Here is a 27,514-nt window from a genome sequence, read left to right on the forward strand (position 1 = left end):
GCCTTCCCTCCATTGCCTCTCCTCACAAAGGTACTTCTGAAAACCAAAAAGGAGAGATCACGACTGATTCTCATAGCCCCAGACTGGCCACGCCAGCACTGGTACCCGCTATTGAGGAATATGGCCCACGGCCCACCGTGGATATTACCACAAATTTCCCATTTACTCGCACAACAAAACAATCAGATTCTTCACAGCCAGCTCAAAACCTTAAATCTGGCTGCATGGCACATCAACTAAGCATCCAGCCAGCTCCTCTTTTCCAAGCAGTTATGGATGTTATTCTGGAAGCTAGGAGGCCAAGCACCAGGAAGGCTTATTCGGACAAATGGAAAAGGTTTTGTGCCTGGAACCAATCTAAAGGCCAAGACACAATTCAGCCTCACATGCCTCACATTCTACAGTATTTAACTGAGATGTTGCACAAAGGACTTTCTTTCTCCTCCATTAAAATCCATGCTTCAGCTATTTCGGCCCACTACAACACGGATCCACCCTTATTTTCGCATCCACTTCTAAGGCAGTTCCTCAGAGGGGCAAAAAACATTAGACCACCCAGGAGACCACCTACACCAACATGGGACCTCACTTTTGTTCTGGAAAAGCTAACGCTACCTCCCTTTGAACCAGCTTTCTCTGCAGACCTTCAGTTCCTATCATGGAAGACTGCCCTACTGCTAGCAATAACCTCAGCTAGGAGAGTCTCAGAGCTACAGGCACTAATGGCAGTGGAACCTTTCCTCATTTTTCATCAAGACAGAGTTTCTCTACGAACTAATCCTTCCTTTATGCCTAAGGTGGTTTCCAGTGTGGCTTTAAATCAAACCATCCACTTACCCACCTTCTTCCCAAATCCACAGAACAAAGGTGAGAGACTCCTACATTTCTTGGACATTCACAGGCAACTTCGTTACTACTTGGACAAAACTAAGGCTTTCAGAAAATCTGACCAGCTCTTTGTATCATATGCTACAGCTTCTCAAGGGAAGGCTATATCAAAGCAAACCATTTCCAAATGGATAGGCCATTGCATACGTTTTTGCTACACCCATCATGGAAAACCAGTTCCTGCTACCATTAGGCCCCACTCTAGCAGGGCAACAGCTACTTCTACAGCCTTTCTCAGGGGGGTTCCAACCGAGGAGATTTTGGAAGCTGCAACTTGGAGTTCAGTACACACCTTTACCAAACACTATCACTTACCACTTTACTCTAAGACCAGGGCGGACTTCGCCACTGCAGTTCTGCAGGGCCTTCTAGCCTCCTCTAACCCTCTATGATACCTCCAACCATTCTTAGCTTTGGGATTCAACCCAAGTGTGATGACTGTAGCAGGGTAACACGATGAACATAGTACAGTTTTGTACCTACCATAAATGTAGATGTTCGAGTGTACACCCTGCTGCAGTCCAGGTTACCCTCCCTCCATCCCCTCTGACCTACTGGCTAAATCTCTTCACTACCTTCCTGATGTATTTGCTTATAGCTGAAGGGATTTTGTGTTTGTGCAAGTTTACTCAATTTGGTACTAATTACTGACCACCTTTTTGGGGGCACCTGACATCTGGGGCAAGAAAAAGGCGACGGTTGCATTATGTATACCCCTGGCGCACTGACATCAGGGAAGAAGCGACAGCAACCGACGCCGGACTAAGACTTTGGAATTCCAGCCGACTGCGGGACCGCCTGACGACAGGATAACCCAAGTGTGATGACTGCAGCAGGGTGTACACTTGAACATCTACATTTATGGTAGGTACAAAACTGTACTTTCCCTACTCTCACTACAGATCACAATGTCATCTGCAAACATCATAGTCCATGGGGACTCCTGTCTGATCTCATCTGTCAACCTGTCCATCACCACTGCAAATAAGAAAGGGCTCAGAGCTGATCCTTGATGTAATCCCACCTCCACATTAAACGCATCTGTCACTCTCACTGCAGATCTCACCGCTGTCACACTACCCTTGTACATAATCTGTACCACTCTTATATACTTCTCTGTAACTCCCGACTTCCTCATATAATACCACAACTCCAAAAGGTGACTGCAGCAGTGAGAGTGATGAAAACAGTACACTTGTGTATAAGTTGCACTTACCATAACAATAGATGTTCAAATTCCTCACTGCTGCAGCAGCAGCTGTACCCATTCACCATTCCCCTACTTCTTAATATTGTTATACTGTTATTGGGATACAGAGTTATTTGTTACTGTTTATATCCTTTAGAGGTTTAGGATGAATACACTCTTCTCTTTGTATGGGCAAGAAAGTCATGAAGGCTTCTTCACTCAGATTGGTGCTTTCTTACCTTTGCTCATTCCATTCAGCAGTCAGAGTGAGGGTGTGGGAGGGAACCAGAGCTTTGTGAAGCTGGTAGTTGCTGTATCCTAGGCAGGATGCAAACCATATAGCCAAAAGTCTACTACACTAGTGAAGAATTAAAACATCTGCTTTTATGGTTAGAGCATACACAACTGTACTTTATTAGCTCCCCCTGGGAAATAGTGCTACTCTGCAAAAGTATGCTAGTCAAGTTTAATTTACTGTTAGTAAGATAGCAGTGGAAGGCTCTGTCTTGAGATCAAAATCAGTGAAGTCCTGGGAAGCCAGTGACAGTAACTCTGCTGTCCAGCTTCTCTGTATAAAGCTTATTTGGTGTAGCAGGTTTTGCTACTAACAGAAGCAGCAATACACATTTGCCATATGCTCTTAAGTCCATTTGCACCTTGCATACTATTTGGCAGCAACATTGTGATGCAACTTTGTGCTAGTGGTGTGGATTTAAAGGTTGTACCCTGACACCCAGTATTACCTGTTTTGTTTTAAAATTGTTGTTAATATCTGGTTTTTGCATGAGATTACCGTTCTTTGTGTTTATTAATCAGCAGTTGTAGTTTACAGGCTTCTCTACGGGTTGGGATCTCCTTACTTGTGTACAGAGTACTTTTCTTTCACCTGTTTTTTTAACCCTGCAGATATTCACCACATGCCTTGGCAGTGGTGTGGACAACCTTGCAATCCCAGTATCCAATGGTATTCTTTACCTGGGCAGTTAATTCCAGGTGGCCCATACTTTGAGCTTCTTGCTGTGATAGTCCCCATCTTAACTGCATGCGTAAAGTGTGTCTTAACTATTGGAAAAAATATTTTGTCCCATTACAGACCTTCACATTTATAGTAAATGCTGTAGGCTCTTTCAACAGAACTGAACCTTAGACTTTATCTTGGACCTTTACTTAGTGCATGTTATTCTGGTAGTAGAATGTGCCTTTCCTTAGTGCGTGGTTCAGTCACATTGTCATGTCATCGTCTGGGGTTTATAGTAGTAAGCATCTTTGTAGTTTAGTATATGTAGTGTCAGTGGTGCAACAGCTAGCACACTCGCCTTTGGTGTTGGAAGATCAGAAGGTCATGGGTTTTTCCACTATTGATGCAGTTATTCTATTCCAGTACTGACACTACAATGCAACATAAGGGGGTTGCAGCACTCATTTGTGTGCCAACTTTCAGATGAGATATTAAACTGTGGTCCCATCAGTCTGAGTTGATGGTAGCTCAAAATGTTGTAAAAGATGCCGTGGCACTTAATGAAAAGTATAGAGAAAGATCCCTGATGTCCTGACCAAATTTTCATTAGTGGTATAAATACTACTTTGGGTCTCCCCTAAAAAGAGGTCACTACCATACTGGGACTAACCTGATCAACAAAGGATAATTTAAAAATAAAATCTGTTTTGGAGAGGCTCAAACTATAAATTACTTGTTCCAAATGTGCACAGAGATAGTCTTTGTGACCTATCTAATTTCCAAGTCTGACCTCTTCCAGTAAACCTCAGTTTAGTGACCCTGTTCAGTATGCATAATCAGTGGGGACAAAGCCAATTTACAGGCTGTAGTTGAATAGGGTGCCTAATAGGGTGGCTAGTTCATGTTTTGGAACATTAAGAACGCAGTCTGGGATGCCATCTGGTCCCATAGATGCTGTGTTCTTGTCCTTGGAGAGAGCATTGTTGACTTGCTCATTGGGGATGCAGGGAGGAGATAGATGATGGAGGCATGGTTTCTGATATGGTTGGGGTGAAGTTTTCACCAAATCTCTCTGCTAGCAGGTTTGCAATTACTTTGGGGTCGGTGTAGGAGTCATCATGCATGGATAGTTCTGCACACATCTGGGTTTTATCTTTTAGGATGTGGATATAGTTAAAGAACACCTTATGATTATCCTTGGCTGCAGTTGCTAGATTTTTCTTGTGGCTGCCCTTTGAGTTTTTTACAAGTTTCCTTATTTGCTTGTTTAGGCTACAGCATATACTCTTCCAGTTTTCGGGTCTTGTTCTTGTGTTTTTAGACAGCAGTTTGTTTTTCCTTATTGCACAGTCTGTTCATGCTGTACGTTCACCAGGGTGGCTTGCTTTTCCTTGAGGATCTTGTTTTTATCCTTTATACGTCATTGCATGCCCCAGTATAACCTTCATTACCACCTGATAAGGCTGGAACTTGGAAGTCATTTATAACATCCCTTAGATGGGTATAGTTGGCTTTGGTGAAGTCTTTAGCCTGACTCCTCCTTTGTGAGGTTCTGGTGTTATGGCTGCCTCATAGGCCACTGATTTATGGTCAGATATAACCATAGTGGGCCCTATATTAGATATGCTACATTGGTCATTCATGTTGGTCTAGAATATTTCCGCCCCTTGTGGGATACTTCACTTTTTGTTCGAGGCCATTTGAGTTTACAAAGTCCAGGAATCTTTGTGTGACTGTGTTTGAGCTTGTATAAGTTTCCCAATTACTACAGAGATAATTAAATTCACCCAAGACTAGGGTATTTGGTTCTACTAGGATTGTCCCTAGTAGATTTAAATAAGCTGTACATGCTTCCTGGTTCATGGAAGGGGACCTGTGGCTGACGACATGAAGGCAGATCTTCCCCACTGTAATTTGAGCTTGGAGTAACTCTATGGTGACTGCTCAGTGTAGAGGCGCAAGTATCTTTAATGAAAATAGATACTGCACCACCTTTGGTTCTCACACCTTCATTTTGTAGTCTGAAGGTGTGGAAGGAATTGTACCCTTGAAAGAGTGGGGTACTTTCTGTGGCCTTTAACCAGGTCTCTGTAACTGCACAGATGTCAAAATCTTCCAGAGAGAGGAATGCTTCCAGAGTGCACAGTTTCTGATTTAGACTCCTAGCATTTAGCAGCATAACCCTTAGTTTCTTTGTTTGTGGTATATTCACGTAGGAAATTTTGGTGATGTGACCTTGCCTACAAAAAGGACTATGGGGGGAGGCAAAAGCCTTCATAGGATCATAGGAGGTTACTAGGCTATTGACCCTGAGTCCCTTTTAAGCCTAGCCAAGTGTTTAGCCAAGTCAGCACCCAATGCAACAGGGACTGTGGTGGAATCCCAGGGGTATATTTCCTGTTTCCCATCCAGTTATCCAGGTTGCACTTAAAAAGGGGTATTGAGTCATAGGATTAGCTGGCAATCGAAAGCCTAAAGGTACCAGATGAAGACCATCTCTGGCAACTTTGCCAATCAGCCATGTCATCCCCCAGCTAATAAGAACTGGATTGCTTTAGAGAGACAACAGAAACTAAGCCAATTATTGAAGTCAATGATTTTTGTTTTTATTGTGGTATAATCCTAGGTGAGGGTAAGATGCTGCTCAAAGCTAGGGACATACCTGTCTGGGACACCTATTCAGAGAGCTCATTCATGTCCCTCTTCATATAGTCCAGAAAGGTATGTCTCAAGTCATTCACACCAACATATTTATGACAAAGTCAAAACGTACTTGTTGTTGAGACACTGAGTGCCTGTGTGATCTGATGAATCCTGACACCAGAAAGACAGCTGATTTTAACCTTCTCCTTGTTCAGTCTGGTGAGAGGGATGTCTGTGTGTTTCACTATAGAGTCTCCTATGAACAAGACATTTGGGATGGATGTGCATTGCCTTAGGAGATTAGATGTAGAGACACTGGTGCTCATGCCTTTATGTGTATTGGGTGTTTTGGGTGTTGTTAGGTGTAGCATGTATGTGTTTTGGAGGTTTCTGGCATTTAGGTAGGTTTTTTGAGAGTACCTCCCCATATGATGGTCTGTATGTATGGTGCATATCGTGAGTAAGAGTTGTGGTGGTTGAGCTGACAACCTGTTCAGTATTGCTGTTCTGAGAATGAAAGAGCAGTGATTCCAGATTCATAGTGTAGGTTCATCTCTCACAACTAGCACTAGAGTGATTAAGGAGTAGTGGGTTGCCATTGTACAAGAAGCAGTTGCTACACTGCCTCAGTAGTCCCATATCAGCCAGGCTAGTAGGAGAAACAGAGGGAATATGGCAATAATCCTGATGCCTCTAGAGGGAGGAGCGAAGAGGGGTCAGACTAGCAGCGTTTTCAGTGAGTAACCAATGAAGACACACAGGAACCCTTGTAGAAGGAAGGTGCAGTTGGACTGATCTAGTCAAGGGTTACTATAACAGGGCTCAGTATAGAGCGTTTTAATGGGATAATTTGATTGGGTTTTATTTTTTCACAAACAGTTGGTTATGAGTTAATATCCTTAGACTGTAAATATCTTCTCCCCCCTGCTAAATCACCCTCTGTAAAGGCAGCCTTCTTTTTCTGGCTGGAAATATTTAGCTCATACCTTCCAACTACAGCCTTTGAACTGCTCTTTGCTGATACCTTTTCTGCCATACTCACCTCTAGTGTTCTTTCCCGCTCCGTTCACCATATGGGCTCGCTCCGCTCCCCTACCCTGCCCCCAATTTCCACCTGCCCCCTGTACGCCTAGCTTTATTCCTATCTTACCCCACCCTCTCAGCCTAATTACCCAATACCAGTTCCCTCATCATTACTCCTCCCACCTATAGCCATCCTTCTTAAACTCTGTAATCTGTACTCCACCCAATAAGCATAGTCCCCTCCTCTTTCCTTAAATCTGTAGAATACCTCCATCACTTTTTAAACCCTTTCTTCTTCAGTCATTATTTTCCTAACCACTCATACCACTCTCTCTTTGCTCCAACATGCTCTCTTCAAGTTATCACACCCTCCAGTCCCCCAGCCTCCTCTTTCTGTTCCTACTTCCCTTATACTATGCTAATTCATATTCCACCTATGCTTGTCCAATACCACCTACAAAGACAACTACCATACAAACCCACCTTTCCCTCACTCTTACTCCATTTCCACTCTATCTCCTCTTCTCTCATTCAGCCTAACCCTCTGCACCTATTCCACCCTAAACACTTCTCCTCTAAAGTCAAGATAATGTCACCTGCTCCAATCTACAGTCTACCAAAATTCATGCCTGGCAGACCAATATGGCTAAAGGATATCTCCTTCAACAACCTAGTCCAAGCTGGTGATATCCATACTAACCCTGGTCCTACATCCTTTATTAACAACACTCATCCCTTACTCTCTTCCTCCTGTCTCAACACCCTAAAGATTTTTACAATTAATGCACAAAGTCTAAACAACAAAGTATACCAATTTCAAGCTCGGTTAAGCCATAACCAACCAGATATCTTAGCCATCTCTGAAACCTGGCTCAAACCCTTTATCTCCCACTCTGAGATTCTGCCCCCAGGATTTCATTGTCTCAGAAATGACCGACTAAATAAAAAAGGTGGAGGCACTGCCCTAGTCTACTCCAACCTTCTTACCTTAATTCCCCATCCAAATTCCAATTCCTCAATTCCAGAAAACTGAACTAACTGCTGGAATTCTAAAACTAAATAAACATAAAAATATCTGCATCATTGCCCCCATATATATCACCTGGTAACAATATCTCTACACTCGAATATATTCTCCAGTTGCACTCCACTGAAATTAACTATGAAACTTTTATCCTTGGTGATGTGAATATTGACTGGAATAAAATCAATTGCCCCTCTCCCTCCCTATCCAGTAACCTCTATAACTTCACTCAGATAATCCTCTCCATCACTCGACCTAACAAAATAAACCCTCCCGGATCCACTATAGATTGGATCCTAATCTCATATCCAAATAAAATAAACAATTCTGGCACAATTACTGATACCTTTAGTGACCACCTCCCAGCCTTCATGCATCGCTCAACTAGTTCCACCCCACACCATCATCAGTACATTCAAACTCATAAATGCAGTAGCTTCAACCCAACTACTTTCTCAAATACTTTCAAACAAATGAATTGGCAAATTCTAAACATCCTTCCTCTTCACAAGGCTGTAGAATACTTCAGTTCTGTTCAGTTCAGTTCTGTCTTCCTTGATACTTTAAACTCACTAGCCCCACTAAGAAACAGTCGGATAAAAACTAAAACTGCTCCTTGGCTATACAAAGAGACAAAACAGATTATGCACCACAGAGAAAACTATGGAAGCTTTACCAAAACAATAATCTGGGCAATACCTTGCTCCAATATAAACAGCTCCTCAACCGTGCAAAACGACTAATCACCAAAGACAAAAAAATCCTACTATATCAGACTTCAGTCCAATAACAATAAACCCCCCCACCAAAATTCTGGAACTCTGTAAACTCACTCCTCAATCCAGGCTCCAAGAATAATCCCTGTCCTGACCCAAGTAAATCTGATCTCGAACTAGGCACTGAATTTAACTCATTTTTCATAGACACTTTTACTGCCCTCACCAAGACATTACCCTGAGTAGCATCCTGCCATCACCCAGAATGATACCACAGTACAAGGACAAAATGATTGACTTCAACAGTTGGCTAAGCTTCTTTTGTCATTCTAAGGGGATCCAGTATTTGTCTGCCTGGGACGACATGATCGACAGTCCACGATGCTTTGCCAGAGATGGCCTGCACCTGTCGCCCTTAGGATTCCGGATACTGGCTCTTGCCACCCCTATAGTGCCTTTTTTAGGCAAGGTTCAAATGACAAATTCACCACCGTAACAGGTACAAGCAAGCAAAATCTGAGGGTAATGCTACTCAATGCTAGAAGTCTAAACCTCAAAATGCACTCACTCGAGGCACTCCTTAAAATGAAGATCATTGACATCTGTGCAGTGACAGAGACCTGGTTCAAAGCTCCAGAGAGCACCCCTGCATTACCAGGCTTCAATTCATACCACACCTTTCAGACACCTAACCCAGAAAGAAGCACTAAAGGTGGAGGCTTGTCTATATTCATTAAGGATATCCACACCTTCAGGCTAGTTGCACAGCATAATGCATCTGAGATTATCCAAGTGCAACTAACTCTGGGCAAGACCGCAATCCAAATTGTAGCTTGCTACAGACCCCCCACCATGCCCCAGGATTCACATTCCTCATTTCTTGATACACTGGAAAGTATTAGGGTACAACCCAACACCCTAACTACCCCACCATTAACTGGGAAAACTACTCATGTACCAACTCTTTTGCTCAACGTTTTCTAGACTTCATAAATTCCAATGCCTTGGATCAACTTATTCACACCCCCACCAGGGGCAGCAATATCCTAGACCTGGTCATTACCAACATGGGAAACCGGTGTTCCACACCAGAGGTCAATTCCTCGCTGGTCAGATCCGACCACAAGCTAATCAGCCTAGACATCCGCATCCCACCCCCAGCCCCAATTAGGGAAACCATCGTAAAAAACTTCTCCAAAGCCAACTTCACACTTCTTAAGACAGAAGTGGCAAACTTCATGACACCCATGCAGACGGACAATAGAGGTATGACTGCCGAATCCTACAGAAATGCACTTTCTAAGCACTTACACGAGTGCATGGATCATGCTATCCCTAATAGAACCAAGATGTTATCCTCCAAAAAAAGGAAGACAATCTGGTGGTCCTCTGCCGTAAACAAACTGTACAACAGAAGAAAGAAACTGTTGCAAAAAAGAGTAAAATCCCATGATTGGAGGAACTCCCTGGTCAACCTCAGTAAGAAGCTGAGATCCCTCATAAAATCCTCCAAAGCTAGTTACGAAAACAAAATTGCTACTGACTCTAAAGACAACCACAAAGCATTCTATAGCTATGTCAAGAATCTAAATGGGAACGCTCAGATCTGCTCTGAGTTACAGCACAATGGCACTAAATATACAGAACCAACTGATATTGCCAACATCCTAGCAGATAGGTTCAGTGCTAACTTTACCCCCCTCTCACCCCCTAGAGGGCCCATCTCTATACCGGAAGAATGCAAAGTTCCTATAATCATGGCTGCACAGGTAAAAAAAAACATTCTCCAAAGCCAAGAACATAGCATCCATGGGACCTGACAATATCCCAGACTGCGTTCTACACAAACTACAGAATGAACTGGCACCCTACCCAAGTACCATGTTCAATCATAGCCTCATCTCAGGCTTTGTACCCACTGAATGGCGCACCACGATGGTTATCCCACTTCACAAAGGGGGAGCCACTACGGACCCCGGGAACTACCGCCCCATTAGCCTGATGAGCCTGTTCTGCAAGGCCATGGAACGTATCATCGTGGAACTCCTAAACAAAGACATTGGTAATCTCCAAACTCTGGACCCTACCCAGTTTGGATTTGTAAAAGGCAGATCATGTCTCCTAAACCTGATTGACTTTTTTGAAGCAGTCACCAAAGCCATAGATGAGGGTAAAATGGTTCACACAGCTTATCTAGATCTCGCCAAGGCTTTCAACACCATCCCCCACTCTTTAATTATAGATAAGCTCACTAAACTAGGTATAAATCCCTATGTCACAAGATGGGTTGCCAACTGGCTCATGGACAGAACCCACACTGTGAAAGTAGCGGATTCCAAATCCGACATCAGACCAGTGACAAGTGGAGTACCACAGGGTTCAGTCCTGGGTCCTCTCCTTTTTGGTATCTACTTCTCTGAAGTGCAGGCCAACACAGAAGGTCTTTGGCTAACAAAGTTTGCAGATGACTGCAAACTAGGAGCCATAATCGAAACTCCTAACGATGTGGACAAACTACAAAAGGGCCTCACTGAGACAGATACCTGGTGTCAAAGCCATGGCCTGAAGCTCAATGCCAAAAAGTGTAGTCATCCCCTTTGGTAAAAACTCTGTACCCATGAACTACCACATAGCTGGTAGTCTACTTAATGCCGAAAATGTGGTGAGACCTTTGGACACAGGTGGACAGTAGTCTCTCCTTTGATAATCACATTGCCACAATGGTCAGGAAATCCTTCTACGTAGCTCATCTCATCACAAAAGGATTCTCATCCAGAAAAAAAAGAGGTCATTGTTCCCCTCTACTCATCCCTCATTAGACCCATTATAGAGTACAATGCCCCTTTTGGTATGTACCTCACAAGACATCTACAATAACTGGATAGGCCACAGAAATACCTCACAAAGAGGATTACTGGCCTCAAACAGATGCCCTATGCAGACCGTCTCAAAAAAGTACAGCTTTACTCCATCGCATATCGCCTACTCAGGGGCGATCTCTGCCTAACATACAAAGCTATGTCAAACCCAGAGCTGCTGGACATGCTCCACTTAAAGAAATCCCAATCCCTCCGAGCTACACGCTCTGGGGACTTAAACCTTGTCACCACAATAAGCAGAACATGCTGGAGGGATAGATTCCTGTCCCAGAGACTTCCCGTACTCTGGAACAGACTACCTATCCATGTCAAACAGAGCTCCTCATTAGCACTCTTCAAGAAAAATCTTGATGATTGGATGGGGAATGGGAAATTCACCCCGGGGATCACTTCTGTGGCTCTGCTCGACAGGGGCACAGGAAAATAATTTTCTTGGGTGGCGAAAGCCAGGGTACATTTTTTGGCTAGGCTTGTATGGGCCCTAGGGCCTATAGCCTAGTACCTACCTATGAACCCAACTGCTCTGCACTCTCCCCGTTCTAACTCACCTCATCTGTTTGAACTCAAACCCATCTCCACTAACTTTATAAAAAAACTTTTGTCCAAACTTAAACCTTGCTCTAACGCTCCCGACAATATTCCCTTTTCCTTCCTAAAATGTGCTGCTGATGACATTGCACTCCCAATCAGCATCATTATCAACCGATCCATAAAAGAATCCTACGTCCCCAAACTCTGACGCTCAGCTTATATTCTTCCTCTTTATAAAGGAGGCAAAAATACCAGCATCTCAAACTTTCACCCATTGCTTTGCTTTCACCAATCTCCAGAATCCTAAAAAATGCATCCACCCACAACTTATGCGTTTCCTGACCCAAAACAGTCTTCTCACTCCTACCCAGCATGGCTTCCATCCAGGCCGTAGCACAATAACCGCTCTACTCTCTTTCCTAGAAACTGTCAATCAAGCCCGAGTTTCAGGCCACTTAGTTTCTACTGTTTTACTCGATCTGTCTAAAGCCTTTGATACTGTTTCCCACAAGCACCTTCTCTGTCATCTCTCAAACCTTAATCTCTCACATAATGCTTTATCCTGGTTCTCCAGCTATCTGTCAGACAGATCACAGGCAGTCAAATGGAAGAACTCCATCTCTTCCTTCCTACCTACCCCAACTGGCGTACCACAGGGATCCATCCTTGTGCCAATGCTTTTTAACATCTTCATCAATAACTTTCACACTGCTATTCCTGATGCTAAAATCATTCAGTACGCAGACGATTCAACCTTAGTCTGCTCTGCCTCAAACCTCTCTGAATTGCTGACTAAAACCCAAACTGCCTTCTCAACAACTGAAAACTGCATGTGCCAAAACCACCTCTCTCTCAATGCAAATAAATCAAAGATTCTGCTATTCCCTGCCACAAAGACCCTCTCTTACGCTAAAAATAACTTCAAAGTCTATAGTCAAAACAGCTCACCTATAGAAGTAGTCCCCTCTGCCAAACTACTTGGCATTACTGTAGATGAACACCTCAAGTTTGATATTCATATTCAACAAAATATTAAGAATACCCACCAAAAGCTAGGTATGCTGTATAGGAATAATCACTTTCTCTCCAACTCTACCTGGCAAACTCTGGCCTCGACTTATCTTCTTCCTTCCTTATTATACGGAGCCCCTCTCCTAACCAACCTGTCCTCCTCTAACACCTCTAAACTAGAAAATTGCTACAACAAAATCTCTAAATTTGCCTCTAAATCTAAAAATACCACCCATCACTGCCTAACACTACAATCCCTGAATTGGCTTGAACTCCCAAACTAACTAGACTGTCTCCAACTCACTACTGCACATTGACTCATATTTCACCCAACAAAATGTCCCGCTCTAACTAACATCCTTCCCCCTTATACACCCAACAGAGCTCTCAGATCTGAAAATCGGAACTTAATTACTATCCATAAACCTAAACTTCCTGCTGGCTAACTTCTTATATTTTTCTCACTAGGCAAAAAAATGGAATTCCCTTCCCTCCACACTAAGAACCATACCAAACTCAGAAAACTTCAAACCCAACTATTCAAACACCTGTCCACTAAATGGAAATGTACCTGCCTTCACCCAACCTAATCCAAGGGGGCTCTCGCTCTGGTTCCCAAGCTCTACAACTCTCATAGTTATCTTCCTATGAGCCTATCTAAGCTCTCAACAATTTCTATAGCTTCTCTCTAAGCTCTCACCTCCTACAGCTACCCTCACACAGCCCAACCTTGTACATATTGTAAATAGCATTCTACTGTTGATGTGTGTATGTAAAGCATATTTACATTTTCTTAAAAGGTTTGTATGTAAACTGTATTTATATTTCCTTAAAAGGTCTGTATGTAAACTCTTTCACACCTAACCCATATCTGTTTTCCTCAGGTGAAACTGTGTGATCCCTACCTTCAAGCTTAATGAATTTAACTATGCATGATATTGAAATGCATTTATGAGTAACTATTCTACATAAGATCTTTAATATTAACTATCATTTGTATATAAATTGTATAATGCATCTTGGAGCTTTTCTCCCCGGGCCTCCACTGAAAATGGGTCAATTTGGCCCATTGGACTTCCCCGGTAATCAAATTGCAAATAAATAAATAAATACATTTGGGTCAAAAATGGCCCCCACCTATGCCAACATGAATGCATGGGAGGTTGAAAGCTTGGTTAAAATCAAAGGGTTTGAGAAAACCAACTTCCTCTCCATATTAGAGCCAAACTTTCCTTTCCCTGTTTTAAAAAGCAGCTTAAATCCCACCTACTAAACTTGAAATTATACCATTGCCTTGACCACACGTAGTCTTAGTCTGACCTACTGTATAACCTGTTTGCATTTCCTAACTTTCTTTCTCTGTTAGTAACTTCTGCTTAAACTACCCTCCCCTCAGCTCTACTACTGTAGCCCTAGTATAGCCCCTCCTTTCTCTCCCCCTCCCATTCTCCACACTTTCCCCCATTTGCTATCAACATCTGTACACTTTTTCTTTTGAATAACTGTTATCCTTTTTTACTCTTATATGTAGTAAATTTAGACCACTGCTATCAGTGCATCCCTTAATGTTCATCATTTTTCTTTTGTTTTTCTCTTTATAATTAATTTTGTATTTCCATTGTTATTTTTAATAGTTTGTCCTGTATGTTTATCTTTGCTTATGTTTGCTGGTGCACTTTCCCCTTGGGTCTCCACTGAAAATGGGTTGCTTACTGTCAATGCAATGCAATGCAAATAGTTAATAACCTTTTTTTGTTTACAATTTCTTTTGTATTGTGATTGTTATTTAATATTGGTATATTGTCACTTTATCTTTTCTTATGTTCGCTGGGGCTTTTCCCCTCGCGTCTCCACTGAAAATGGGTTTGTTTACAAATGCAGTTGGACTAACCCGGTTAACAATGTGAAATAAAAATAAATAAATAAATAAAAGATGGATAGGTGACGTCTTTTTCATTTGGCAGGTTAGTAGGACTGAGCTAGATTTGTTTTTTTCAAGTATTATCTGATACTATTAATTTTATGAAGTTTTCTAATTCTAACATTGGTATTAAAATTCAATTTTTAGATATGGAAATTTTTCTGGATAACAACCAACTATTGTTTCAGTCTAACATTTATTGTAAAGTAACCTTCAGGAACAACTTTTTAGGGTATACTGGTCAACATCCACACTTTATAAAACTGAACGTCGTAAAAAGACAGCGTATTTGTCGTCTTAGAATTATTAGTGACGATTCTACTGATTCTAGGGAATGTAGGTTTTTGAAAAAAATTGTTTTCTGATAGGAATTATCTTGAACACCTGTTAGTTAAATTGATTGTAGATATTTTTGAGAAAAGACAAAATAGGTTTCAGCCTATACTTAGGACAGCTTTTGAGAAGACCAAACGTACATCTACCTTCCAGGATTTGAAGCTTAGTTTTCCCTTCCCATTAGCTTAGACATGTATCAAATTGGAAATATTTTGACCAAAATGTATTGTATTTTCCAGGGCAATTGAGATTTAGTTCAGGTATTAGATGAAAGTTTTGTTATAAGAAGACCAGGACCTTGAAATCTGTTTTTGAACATTATGACAATTCGCTACACCATTACTGTGGGTTCCATCGTCACTCTAAGAAAGGTATGTTTAAATGTGATAATTGTATCACATGCAAACATATTCACTTGTGCACTAGTTTCACTTTTTACCCTTGTAATTACACAGATTACATTTCTGGTCATTTTAATTGTAATACTAACAACATTGTTTACATAGGATTTTGTGATCTGTGTTATGTTTTGTATATAGATAAGACCTCTAGAAAACTTTCAGATCGTATTAAGGAACATTGTTTGGCCATCAGGAGTTATTTTAATAATGCATTGTCTAAGTATGGTACTATTGCACTGGATTTAAATGTTTAAATTTTTTTGTTTTAGAACATGTAACAAGAGTTTATAGGTGATATTGACACTACTTGAAGTTCAAGAACTTAGGTGGCAACTGTTTTTGAATGCTGACCTCCTTCCAGGTCTCAGCAACAGTTTAAATATCAAATGTGTGTTAAGATGATAGCATTAAGAAGTGGTGTCAGTTTTTTCAATTTTTAGGCTTTTTTTTTTTTTTTTTTTTGCTATTGGCTGTCTATACTTACATTAAATGTATGTGTTTTATTAGTTATTTGTTTCCGAAGAAGTTCAAACAATAAATTGGATGAAAGTGCTTATTTCACTTGTTCGCATTCTTCAGTATATCTGAGTTGTTTTATTTGTACACACACACACACACACACACATATATATATATATATATATATATATATATATATATATATATATATATATATATATATATATATACATATATATATATATATATATATATATATATATACATACATATATATATATATATATATATATATATATATATAAAATAAAACACCTTTCACTCCCACATTCTGCTCCTGAGTCTTCTCCTGGGAAAAGGGAAAAAATTATCTCCCTCAGGAGTTTTCTGATTCTTTTGACTCTGAGGATGATAATGATGATAATGATGAATATCCATTGCCTTCTATGAGGATTCACATTTTGATAAGAACCTTACCTCATCTTCCCCTACTAAGGACTTTCTGTTGGGGAGGCCCTTCATTACCTGAGGGAGCACTTTAAATGAGAAGCACATGACTATTGACAATCTAAGAAGAGAGTTAGGAAATTTCTAAAACTCCCTGAGCATAAACCCCTTGCCATTCCTCTAGTCTTAGAGGTAGTGGTTGATGTCTTGCTGGATTCTTCCTTACACCTGGATTCCCTTCCCTCTGCCCTTCAGAGACCTGATAGATTCTACAAAGTTCTGGATTCCTCCACACACCTTTTCAAGAACCCTGTAGCAGACCCAGAATTGGTGACTCAGGGTCCTAAGGGAACTAAAGTTAGTACTTCCAAAATTCCTCTACCTGGTGACAAAGCAGAGTTAGGTTTGGAAAGAAAGTCTATACCTCTGCTACCCTGGTCATGAGGGCTTTAAATTGCCAGTTTCATATGGTGAACTATCAGGAAACCATTTTAGAGCAGATAAAATTTGGTGTGGAATGAAAATAAGGTCATTTCCAAAGAACTGCTGGACTTATGCAGTTATTGCTCTTGAATAGCTAAGCACTCTTTGAACTGTGGCTATGATGCTCTGGAAGCTTCCAGCAGGGTATGAGGTACAGGATCTGTCATTAGAAGATGTGCTTGGCTGAGGGAACAGTCTCTCCCTGAACGTGTGAAATCCAGTCTCTTGGATGATCTTTGGGTGAAAATTTCCTTTTTAGCCTCAAGGCTGAAACCCTACTGCAGAAGATGGAGATAAGACCAAATCCATGCAAATGGTCAAGGACTTTCTTCAGATTCAACCTCTTTGCTTCAGCCACAGTTACCCTACCAAACACTGGTCCTTTTCAGGCTCCCAATTTAAGCCTCGTTATAGGTGACCTTGTAGGGAAAGGAAGCAAAGGCAGTACCAGCGACCAAGACAGTGGGAAACAGACTCCAGTATGCCTGTAGGATCCCGTCAAGAGGGACTCAGCAGGGATGACTGTTCCATGAGACTCCCTTCTCCTTCCCTTCTAGTCACTCCCCTACCACCTCAGACTAGGACAGCTGTCCCTCTTCTTAAACATTTGGACTCTGCTATCAGTGGGTACTAAAAATCAATAAACAGGTTACAAACTTTACTTTAAACAACCACTAATTCTATCAGGCTTTCCAGATATTCCATCAAACCAACAAACTGAGGCCTTAGAGCAAATACAGCTCATTTGCACCCAAAGCTATGTGGAACCAGTACCAACCACATACAGGGACAGGGTTTTTACTCAAGGCTTTTCCTTGTCCCTAGAAAGGAGGGTACCTGGAGGCCTATTCTGGACCTTTCCAGGCTCAACAAAAAATTCAGAATGCTAACCCTTCAAAAACTGCTGCCCATGATTTCACCCAAGCGTTACATGGTAGCCTTAGATCTAAATGATGCATACCTCCACATTCCCATAGAAAAATCCTACAGGTGGTTCTTACACTTCAGAGCATCTGTGTCATTATAAATAATGTGCTCTTCCCTTTGGCTTGTCTGCTGCACCCTGGGTATTCACAAAATGCCAGGTTCCAGTGATAGGCGACTGCAGGTCAAAGGGCATTCACATTTACTCCTTAGACAGCCTCTTTCAAGCAGCAGATCTAGGAAAACTCAAAGCAGATCTGCTTTACAGTTGAGATTGTGGCATCTCTGGGATTCACCATCAATACCCAAAAGTGTCAGACCACATACAGAAACGGGATTGTGTTCCTGGGGGCTTTGCTGGACTCCTTCCTTTAGAAAGCCTTCCTCTCTCCTGACAAGGTTACCTTTCTTACTTCTAAAAGCTCCTTCTGAGGAACTACCTCACTGCCACAGAGTTTCCCGGAGCTCTGGGTTATATGGCTTCTTGCATCCCATGATCCCCCTGACCAAGCTCCGTATAAAGAAGTTAAAATGGTACCTCTGAAAATTGGTGCCAACATTTTCAACCCCTCAACTTTAGGGTGAAACTTCTCCCCTGCCTTAGGAAAGAGTTTGCCTGGTAGACTGAAGCTGCTCCCTCAACCTGGGCCTTCTTTTCAGACTTTTTTCCTTAATACCAGACTCTGACCACAGATACCTCAGAAATAGCCTGGGGAGCTCACTACAACAACTTACAGACTATGGGCAGATTGGACTCCCAGGTCAAGAACAAATGCATCAATCTGAAGGAACTGATGGCAGTCCAAAAAGGTCCGATTGCCATCAAAGATCAGTGGAAAACAGGAGTGCTCCTAGTAAAGACAGTCAGTACAGTGGTTAAGTGGTACATAAACAAACAGGGAGGGAGTCACTCTTACCCTCTTTACCACCTACCCATGGACCTCTGGGAAACTGCAAACTCTCTAGGCCTGCACCTTATGGCTCAGTACCTATCAGGAGGAACAAATCAGCTGGCAGATCACACAAGCAGGAGCCTGCAGTCCCTCAGTAGTGGCAACTGCATCAGGAGTTTTTTTCTTAGCATCCTAAAAGAATGGGATGTTCTAGAGATAGACCTTTTTTCCACAAAAGAAAATTTGCATTTGAAAAAGTTTTGCTTAAAGTCCAGGACAAGGTCAGACTGGAAGACAGATGCTTTCTTCTTTCCTTGGACAGGTATTTTCTCTGTCTTTCCCCCAATGCCCTTCTTCCTCAGAGTACTGCTGAAGATAATGGAAGAAAGACCAAGGGTCATTCTGATAGCCCCAGATTGGCAAGGAAGCACTGGTGTCCACTTATGCTTAGTCTGAGCAGGAAAAAACCATGGCTGCTGCCCCAACAAGGGATCCGGTTGACACATAGCAAAGGTATCATCATGCACCCCAACCTGAACACTCCCAAGTTGACAGCTTGTATGATTCCTTTACCCCCTGGAGGTGGGCATCCCTGGACAAACAGGTCCTGGACATTTTTAAAGAAGCCAGGAGACCTACCACAAAGAAATCTTACTCCTCCAAATGGAAAGAAATTCATTATATGATGCAATGTAAAGGGAAAGAGCCTTCCTCAAGCCCAGATGTCTCTTATCCTTGCATACTTATAAGGACTTATTGACAAAGGACTTTCTTATTTTTCTTTTAAGCAGAAATTGATGAAGCGTAGATTTTATCTGCCTACGTAACCCCCTTTCTTCTTCCATTCCCTTGTAAGACAGTTCTTGAGAGGGGTTATTCACATTAGACTCACGAGAAAACCTCCTGTTCCCTTGTGGGATCTCAGTTTCATTCTGGAGAAACTCACCCTTCCTCTCTTTAAGCCAGCTGCCTCTGCCGATATCAAATTCCTGACTTGGGAGACAGCCTTTCTGTTAGCCATTACTTTGACTAGGAGGGTTTAAGAGCTTCATGCCATTATGTTTGTGGAACCTTTCATCATTTTCCACCCTAAAGGAGTCTCTCTTAGGACCAACCTTTCTTTTATGCCTAAAGTGGTTACAGAGATCCCTTTAAACTAGACCATCTACTTGCCTACCTTCTTTTATAACTCGTATAACAAGGGGAAAAGAATGCTTCATACATTGGACGTACATACACAACTGTGTTACTGCTTATATAGAAAAAAATGTTAGGAAGTCTGAAAAGCTTTTTGTGACCTTCGTCTGTAGCTCTGAGTGCAGACTATCAAGCCTATTTCTATCAATACCATAAAAAACTTCTACAAAAATTAAAACCGTGCTCTAATGTCCCAGATAACATTCCATCTAGCTTCCTCAAGCTAGCTGCCGATGGCATAGCTCTTCCCATCTGCATCCTAATAAATCATTCCATCCAAGAATCCTGTGTGCTCCTTCATTGGAAAAAAGCTTTCATCATTCCCTCCACAAAGGGGGCAATGACTCTGAAATCTCCAATTTCTGTCCTATAGCCCTCCTGTCCCCAACTGTAAAATTCTTGAAAAATGTATTCACCTACAACTCTTACCCTCCCTCTTAGATAACCAACTGTTGACCCCTACTCAACATGGGATTTAGAACTGGCCATAGCACTACTACTGCCCTTCTCTCCTTTCTCAGAATGGGTCTGTATTACCATGTCAACAGGGCCATTCATTGAATGCCCTTACATCGACACATGTACACAGAAATACCTAAATGTCGAATGGCCAGAAAAGCAATTTTTTCCCAGGAAAAAAAATTGCTGGGCCAACAAAAAACAAAACAAACTGACAGGCACAATGAAGTGGGGGGCTTTGCCCCTCACACCCCCCTACTTAAATATATCAACTCATAGATCACACTACAGTGGAGGAAATGACAAATTCTTGACAACAGCTCAGTGACTTTTTTTCCCTGCGAAAAAAAATCGCTTTTGTGGCTGTTTGACATTTTGGTATTTCGATGTATATGTGTCCACATACGGGCGTTTGATGAACAGCTCTGTCGACATGGTAGTATAGACCCCATGAAATCATCAACTCCGCTCGCGATTCTGACAGTATTGTATCTAACCTTCTTCTAGACCTGTCTAAGGCCTTCGATACCATTTCCCATAACCTCCTCTTGTCCAATCACTCTAATCTCAATCTTTCCTCTTCTTCCATTAACTGGTTTACCAGCTATCTCTCAGATAGACAACAAGCTGTCATGTTGAATAACTGTACCTCTTCCTTCCTCTACACTCCGACAGGTGTTCCACAAGGCTCTATTTAACATCTTCATCAGTGACTTCCATCAATGTACCCCAAATGCTAAACTTGTCCAATACTCTGACAACTCTACCTTCATATGCTCTGTCGAATCTCTCCCCAGACACATGAATTTTAACTCAAGATGCCTTCTCCTCCACCGAGTCTTGGATGCTGAATAATTACTTAGCTCTCAATGCATCTAAATCAAAAATCATGATATTTACCCCATCTAAATATACCAAGATCGACAAGAACTCCTTCTCTATAATCAACCGTAACATGACCCCCTATTGAAATAGTTCCCCACACAAAGCTGCTTGGTGTACATGTTGACGACCAATTAAAGTTTTACATTCGTCTACAAAATAATATTAAGAAAACCCACCAGAAACTCGCAGTGCTTTATCGACACAGTCGCTGCCTTCCTCCCTCAACCAAACAAATCCTTTCTACCACATACCTCATTCCCTCACTCCTGTATGGAGACCCTCTCCTTACTAATCTTCAATCCACCCTAAAGTCAAACCTATCCTCCTGCTACAATAAAATGTCTTAAGTTTGCCACTGGATCCAAATCTTACTCTCACCGCTGCAATGCTCTGCAGTCCTTGAATTGGCTGGATCTCCCTAACCACCTGTCATACATTAAATTTTCAGCTGCTCATAAACTCATTTTCAAACCCTCTAACTGTCCCTCCCTCTCCTCCTCCCTCAAAATACAGCATCCTCATAGAGTGCTGAGGTCCAGCAATCAAAATCTCTTTGAAGTGTACAAACCCATACATTCTCCAGAGCAACTTTTATTATCTTTCTCCCTAGCTTGACAATGAAACTCACTTCTTCCATACATTCGAACTACCCACAACCACTCCACTTTTAAGAACCTGTTCCACTCCCATCTCTCTTCTCACTGAGAATGCTCTTGCTGTCGCCCCACCTGACTCCTTCTATTCCACCCCTACTTCCTTCACCCTTCCTTTCTTGAGAGTCATCCTAAGACCTGTTCTAATCTTATACCTGACTCTCCAAAATTGCTTTATTGTTTTATAACTCCACAAATTTGATATTTTTATATTTCCTTAGACGGTATTGTTAGGTCACATTCCATAAATGTTTTTTCTTTTACCATGTCACTCTTGTTTCTGATATTTATAAAATGTATATAATGTGTATTTGAGTAATTTGCTTTTCTATGTTTATTTTGTTTTCTGATATTTCTATAATGTGTATTACTTGCAAATTTTGTTTCATTTTCTATTTGCTATTGAAAAACTATATTTGGAGCTTTTTTTCCCAGGCCTCTATTAAAAATGGGCTCAACTTGGCCCAATGGACTTTCCTAGTTAAACTGCAAATAGATAAATAAATAAACTATCTTCTAAGCAAACAATCAACAAATGGATCTCACATTGTACCTTGTTTTGCTACAATCGTCATGGGAGAAAGCAGCCAGACTCTGTGAGGTCTCATTCCACTAGGGCTACTGCTACATCTACAGCCTTCTTTAAAGGGTAGCCACTAAGGACAATTTGGAAGCCAGTACTCTGTCCTCTGTGCTTACCTTCACCAAACATTATTACCTTCTAACCTTCTCCAAGTCCAGAGCATGGTTTGCCACTGTCATTTTGCAGGGCATCCTTTCCTCTCCTTAAACATTCCAGCCACTCTCCTTTCAGCTTTGGGAGTCATCCCATCAGTTAAGACTGCAACAGTGAAACATGAAGAACATAGTACAGTGCTGTACATTTACCATGAATGTAGATGTTCATAGGTTGTTACTAGGCTGTCGGCCCTAGGGCCTATACAAGCCTAGCCATAACAATTCCATAGATATTTCTTCCCACAATATTTACTTCCCTGGACCTCTGTGATCCCCGGGGGGAATTTCCTATCTCCCATCCAGTCATCAAAGTACTTTTTGAAGAGGGCCAAGGAGGCGCTCTGCTTGACATGTATGAGCAGTCTATTCCAGAGTATGGGGAGTCTCTGGGTCAGGAACCTATCCCTCCAGCATGTTTTGTTCATTGTGATGATAAGGTTTAGATCCCTGGAGTGTGTGGCTCTGAAGGATTGGGATTTCTTTAAGTGGAGCATGTCCAACAGCTCAGGGTTTGACATGGCCTTGTATGTTTAGCAGAGATCGCCTCTGAGTAGACAATATGCCACAGAGTTTAGCTGAAGTTTTTGTAGACATTCGGCACAGGACATCTGCTTTAGGCCTGTGATTCCTTTAGTGAGGTATTTCTGCTGTCTTTCCAGCTGTTGCAGATGTCTTGTGAGGTACATACCAGTCGGGGTGTTGTACTCTATAATGGGTCTAATGTTTAAGTGTATTCACTGCTGCAATATTCTTTCCCTTCTTCTTTCTCCACTTGGCCCATGAATTTGGATGGGCATTCTCCTCTCTAGTTCTAGGGTGTTCACTCCTCTTTTCTATATACTATGGAATTTCTGATCTAAGCCCTTGACCTTATGGTTTGGTTAGGGGGCGTTTTGTCTACTGAGGACAAGAAAGTTCTAAGCTTATGGTGCCAGCTGACTCAGTTTATACCCAGACATCTTATCGTTGGTCAGGGTGTTTGCCAGCTTCAGGAGGAGAAAAAAATGGGCATGCCAAGGGCTTCCATGGTAGGAAATCCCATCACTTAGGACTGCAACAATGAATATGCTCGAACATATACATTTATGATAAGTATACCAATTACACTTTCTGTATCTATGAATTCATTCCCATGGTGTAAGAGCTTTCCTTGGCTGTTATATTATGGTGGGAAGTGGGCAGGAGACATGTTCTCCCTACAATGGAAAATCAAATTTGTACGTATGTCTTCTCTCCTCCTATTTACACACTTTTTTTTTCTCATTTTTTTTTGTTGCAGTTTATATAAAGACAGTCATGTGCTTATTTATTTCCCATATCGTAGTCCAGAAAGTTTCAGTTTCTCCATTTCGGAGGGTTTGACAGTTAGGAAACCCGTTCCTATCTTCTACTTTCCTTCGGTTCACTTTGGAGGATCCATCCTCTACCTCAGGAATTGACATTTTAGAAGAGGTCCGTGAGACTTTGAATGACTTTAAAGTTTTCTTCTCTTACTACTTCTAGTGCAGAATTTCTTCATGTAGTCTTGATCTTTTTTTTTTGTTTTTCCTAGTTTCTAGTATGATACACATCATCTCAGAAGTTTCGTTCTGTGTTTTATGTATTATTTAGCAGTTCAGTGCAGAACACTAATGCTTAAAGGTGCAAAGGGCCCTTTGGCACAATCCATAATTTTGGAAGCCCAGTGCTGGACATCCCAAATTGGAAAGCCTAGATTCATTAGAAATGTGAAACAGTGCATACCGTTCTAGTTTTGAGATTTTGCTTTCAATCTGGTACTTTATTTTACCAAACTCTGATAAATGATTCATATAGAGAACTATAAATGTGAGAAGCTTTGCAGATTTTGTGAGGATCCTTGATGGCCATTACCTGAAACATGTTTTATGTTTACTGCTGTAATGAAGTGAAACAGAAATAGTTCATTCTTTAAAAATGCAGTGTATGTAATAAGATTAACAGGCATGATTGCAGCACAGTGATGCAATAGTCAGCATCGCTGCAGCACTTGTGTTGGTTTGCTGGTTCGGTTCCTGACTGTGGTGCTTTCGTTGTGGAGTTTGCATGCCCTCATTGTGTCCATTTGGGTTTTTGCTGAATCTTCTTTTTCTCCCTCTGTCCCAAAGACATGTTGGCTGATAAGTTGCCATTTCTCAGATTGTTCATAGGTGTATGTCTGTGTGGCATCCCATTCTGGTTTGATTTTCTGCCTCATGGCCATGCTGACTGGGATAGACTACAGCTTCCCTGCAGTCCTGCCCAAGTTTGAGCAAGTATTCAAGAATAAAAGAACAAAGTACTAAAGCTCTGAATTGGTAATGAGCCGATCATGTACCCAGGGTACGGTTTGGTTCCGCCTTTCTTCATTTACCTACTCTGTGACTCTGAGAAAGTGCTCCTGGGCTGCTTTTGAAAAGGTATAGTTTGTCTGGTGGACATAATCTTGTCGATAGAAAGATTAAAAAAAATTAATTTATCAATACCACTGACCATTCATTCTTCTTTTCACATCCATTTCATTTTGTATTCCGCATTTCCTGTGTGCATCACTGCTGTCAAAAACAACTGACCTACGGTTATAGATATTCTTTAGTGTGAAATTTTGTGAGCTTCCTCTAGCAAAAAACGTGCAGTGAAGCCAAGACCCTTCTGAAGTCTTCATGTGAAGTTAGACCATACTCTTCCTTATTCCTTATACTGAAATACCCCTAACCTGAAGTCTTGCCAAGAATAACAGTCTTTTTTGTCAGTAAAACCATGTATTTTCTTTTCCTAGAGTTCTGCAGTTTTGCAGATAGAACACTTTTATAGTAGGGGTAAGTGGCTCGCTCCCCACATGCAGAGAAGAACAGTGTTTATACTTACAGTTGTAATTTATTTATTTCTGTTACCGATTTATAATCTTAACAAGCTATGGTTAGAGATGAGTTTAGGCAGTAGACTGCCTTAAAAAGATTGTTATGCAACTATGTAGTATGGGATTTCAATCCCTTGAGCTTGAGCTCTTGCATTCAAATGCTTTGTCATGTGCTGATGTTAGCTCATTGAGATAACTTGCCATTTATGCTGTCAGATCAAGATTTTGCCATGGATCCTTTGATAATTAATTCAAATTCCTATGCATGATTTCCACACCCTCCTCTTGCAAACACTGTGACTCTGACCAATTCACTTAACCAGAGAGTGCTTTCTTTCTGCTTTTAAAAAGAGGCATTTGTGACAAATGGTTTAGACAGTTGAATATGTATACAGTTTAAAGGAATTATTTCCTCCTCCCAAATACTTGTCTTTTTAATCTTCTTAAAAAACTTGTTTTTTGAATTAGTTTGCAAAGTGGCAGTCACTTTCATATGCTTCATAACATCTTTCTGTTTTAAACAACTTTTATTCCCCTTATGAATTATGCAAATGCCAGTGCCATGCTTGTATATGTATCATGGCATGTAAATGGCTAGTCCTTTGATGGGATTTTTTATTAGTATAATGCTTACCAACTCTACTATAGCATAGCCCTAATGCCCTGACTTGTACCCCAGATGACCCGTGTTTCACTGGCAGCATAGGTGCTGGAGGGACAGGGCAGGGGTGGATGGTAGTGAGCTGCCAAGGTTGGCTCACGTGACCTGGGAGGTGCCTTGTCTCATTACAGTTTGACACCTGCAGGAGTTGTAAATGCTTCACTTGGTTTGCCAGTGTTCTTTGCTGTGTACAACACAACCAGGAAAATTGACATGTATGGTAACATGAATTCGCCTCTTGGTACCAGCCATGAAGTAGTATGGAAGCTGCTGGAGGTGGGGAATGGGGTGATGGCAGTAATAAAGATTATAAACAAAAAAAAATTGCCACCCTCCCAGGGTATGACAGCACCACTCTTGGCATCTGACTCTTGCATCCTGTAGTAAGGAATGGTACCGGTAGGCTGTCAGCCCAGAGAGGAATGGGTGAGTCCATTGGTTTTCAGAGGCAAGAGCTTGATGTTGTTATGGAGGTGGGAGTCCAAAAAAGGAATAAATAAAGAATTGTAGTACTGAAAATGTGACCTGGAATACCTTATTATAAACTTTCTTCTAACTAACTTGCTTAGAGATCATTTTGTATGTCTAAGTTACTTTGTGTTTATCAGCATTGTTCTGCTCTTAAACATTTGTTTAAACCACTTTTGATTGGCATTAACTCCTAATCAGTTTCTGTAATGTTTATCCACAGGCTGCAAAGAAGCTTACTGCTTGCACAGGTCAGAAATGTGTGCCACTGTCCTTGGATGTCAGACACCCTCAAACAATTAGTACTGCAGTGGAAGAAGCCTTGAGGCAGTTTGGCAAAGTCAACATTCTTATCAATAGTAAGCACAACATTTTATTACCACTGTTGATTTACTAGTAGAAATGGTATAATGAGTAAAAACATCAGTATTGTCTCCCTAAGAGTGAAATTTGAAAGCAGTAATTCAGACTAATAGTCATGTCCTCCCCGTGGTCGGTGGCGTTCAAAAGACATGTGTGAATGGGCGTGCCTTCGTTGAAGGTTGGGCATCGGGCTGGCACCTCGGTGCCGTAAAAATCTGCTGCCAATCATTAGTGGACCGGAGTTCCTCTGTGGCGACCCCTAAGCGGGGAAAAGTCGAAAGAAGAACAAGTGTAATACAAATGCTGTGCGACTGTTTTGGGTGATGTCCTTCAAGGATGCATCTGCAGTCTTCACAAATGGGTTGTCCTGTCGTCAGGCAGCCCTTCGGTCGGCCGGATTCCAAAGTCTGGGTCTGGCTTCGGCTGGTGTCGCACTTCACCCGATGTCATTGCGGCAGTTATTCGGGTATAAAGGCATCAGCCAAAGCCATTTTCCTCAGTCTTTCT

The 27,514-nt window shown here is 41.6% G+C and overlaps 1 protein-coding gene across 2 annotated transcripts in view; it reads left to right on the forward strand.

The window, feature by feature from the left end:
* Positions 1–27,514, forward strand: part of DECR2 (2,4-dienoyl-CoA reductase 2) — a 2,028,638-nt gene that overhangs the window by 454,112 nt on the left and 1,547,012 nt on the right. For both annotated transcript variants that reach the window (XM_044089812.1, XM_044089813.1), the window contains exon 4: positions 26,868–27,003. In XM_044089812.1, the coding sequence (XP_043945747.1) occupies positions 26,868–27,003 (136 nt within the window). The remainder of the gene's footprint in view (positions 1–26,867; positions 27,004–27,514) is intronic.

Source organism: Protopterus annectens, chromosome 12.part0 (genome assembly GCF_019279795.1).
Source record: "Protopterus annectens isolate FY-2018-M chromosome 12.part0, PAN1.0, whole genome shotgun sequence".
Classification (NCBI taxonomy): Eukaryota; Metazoa; Chordata; order Ceratodontiformes; family Protopteridae; genus Protopterus; species Protopterus annectens.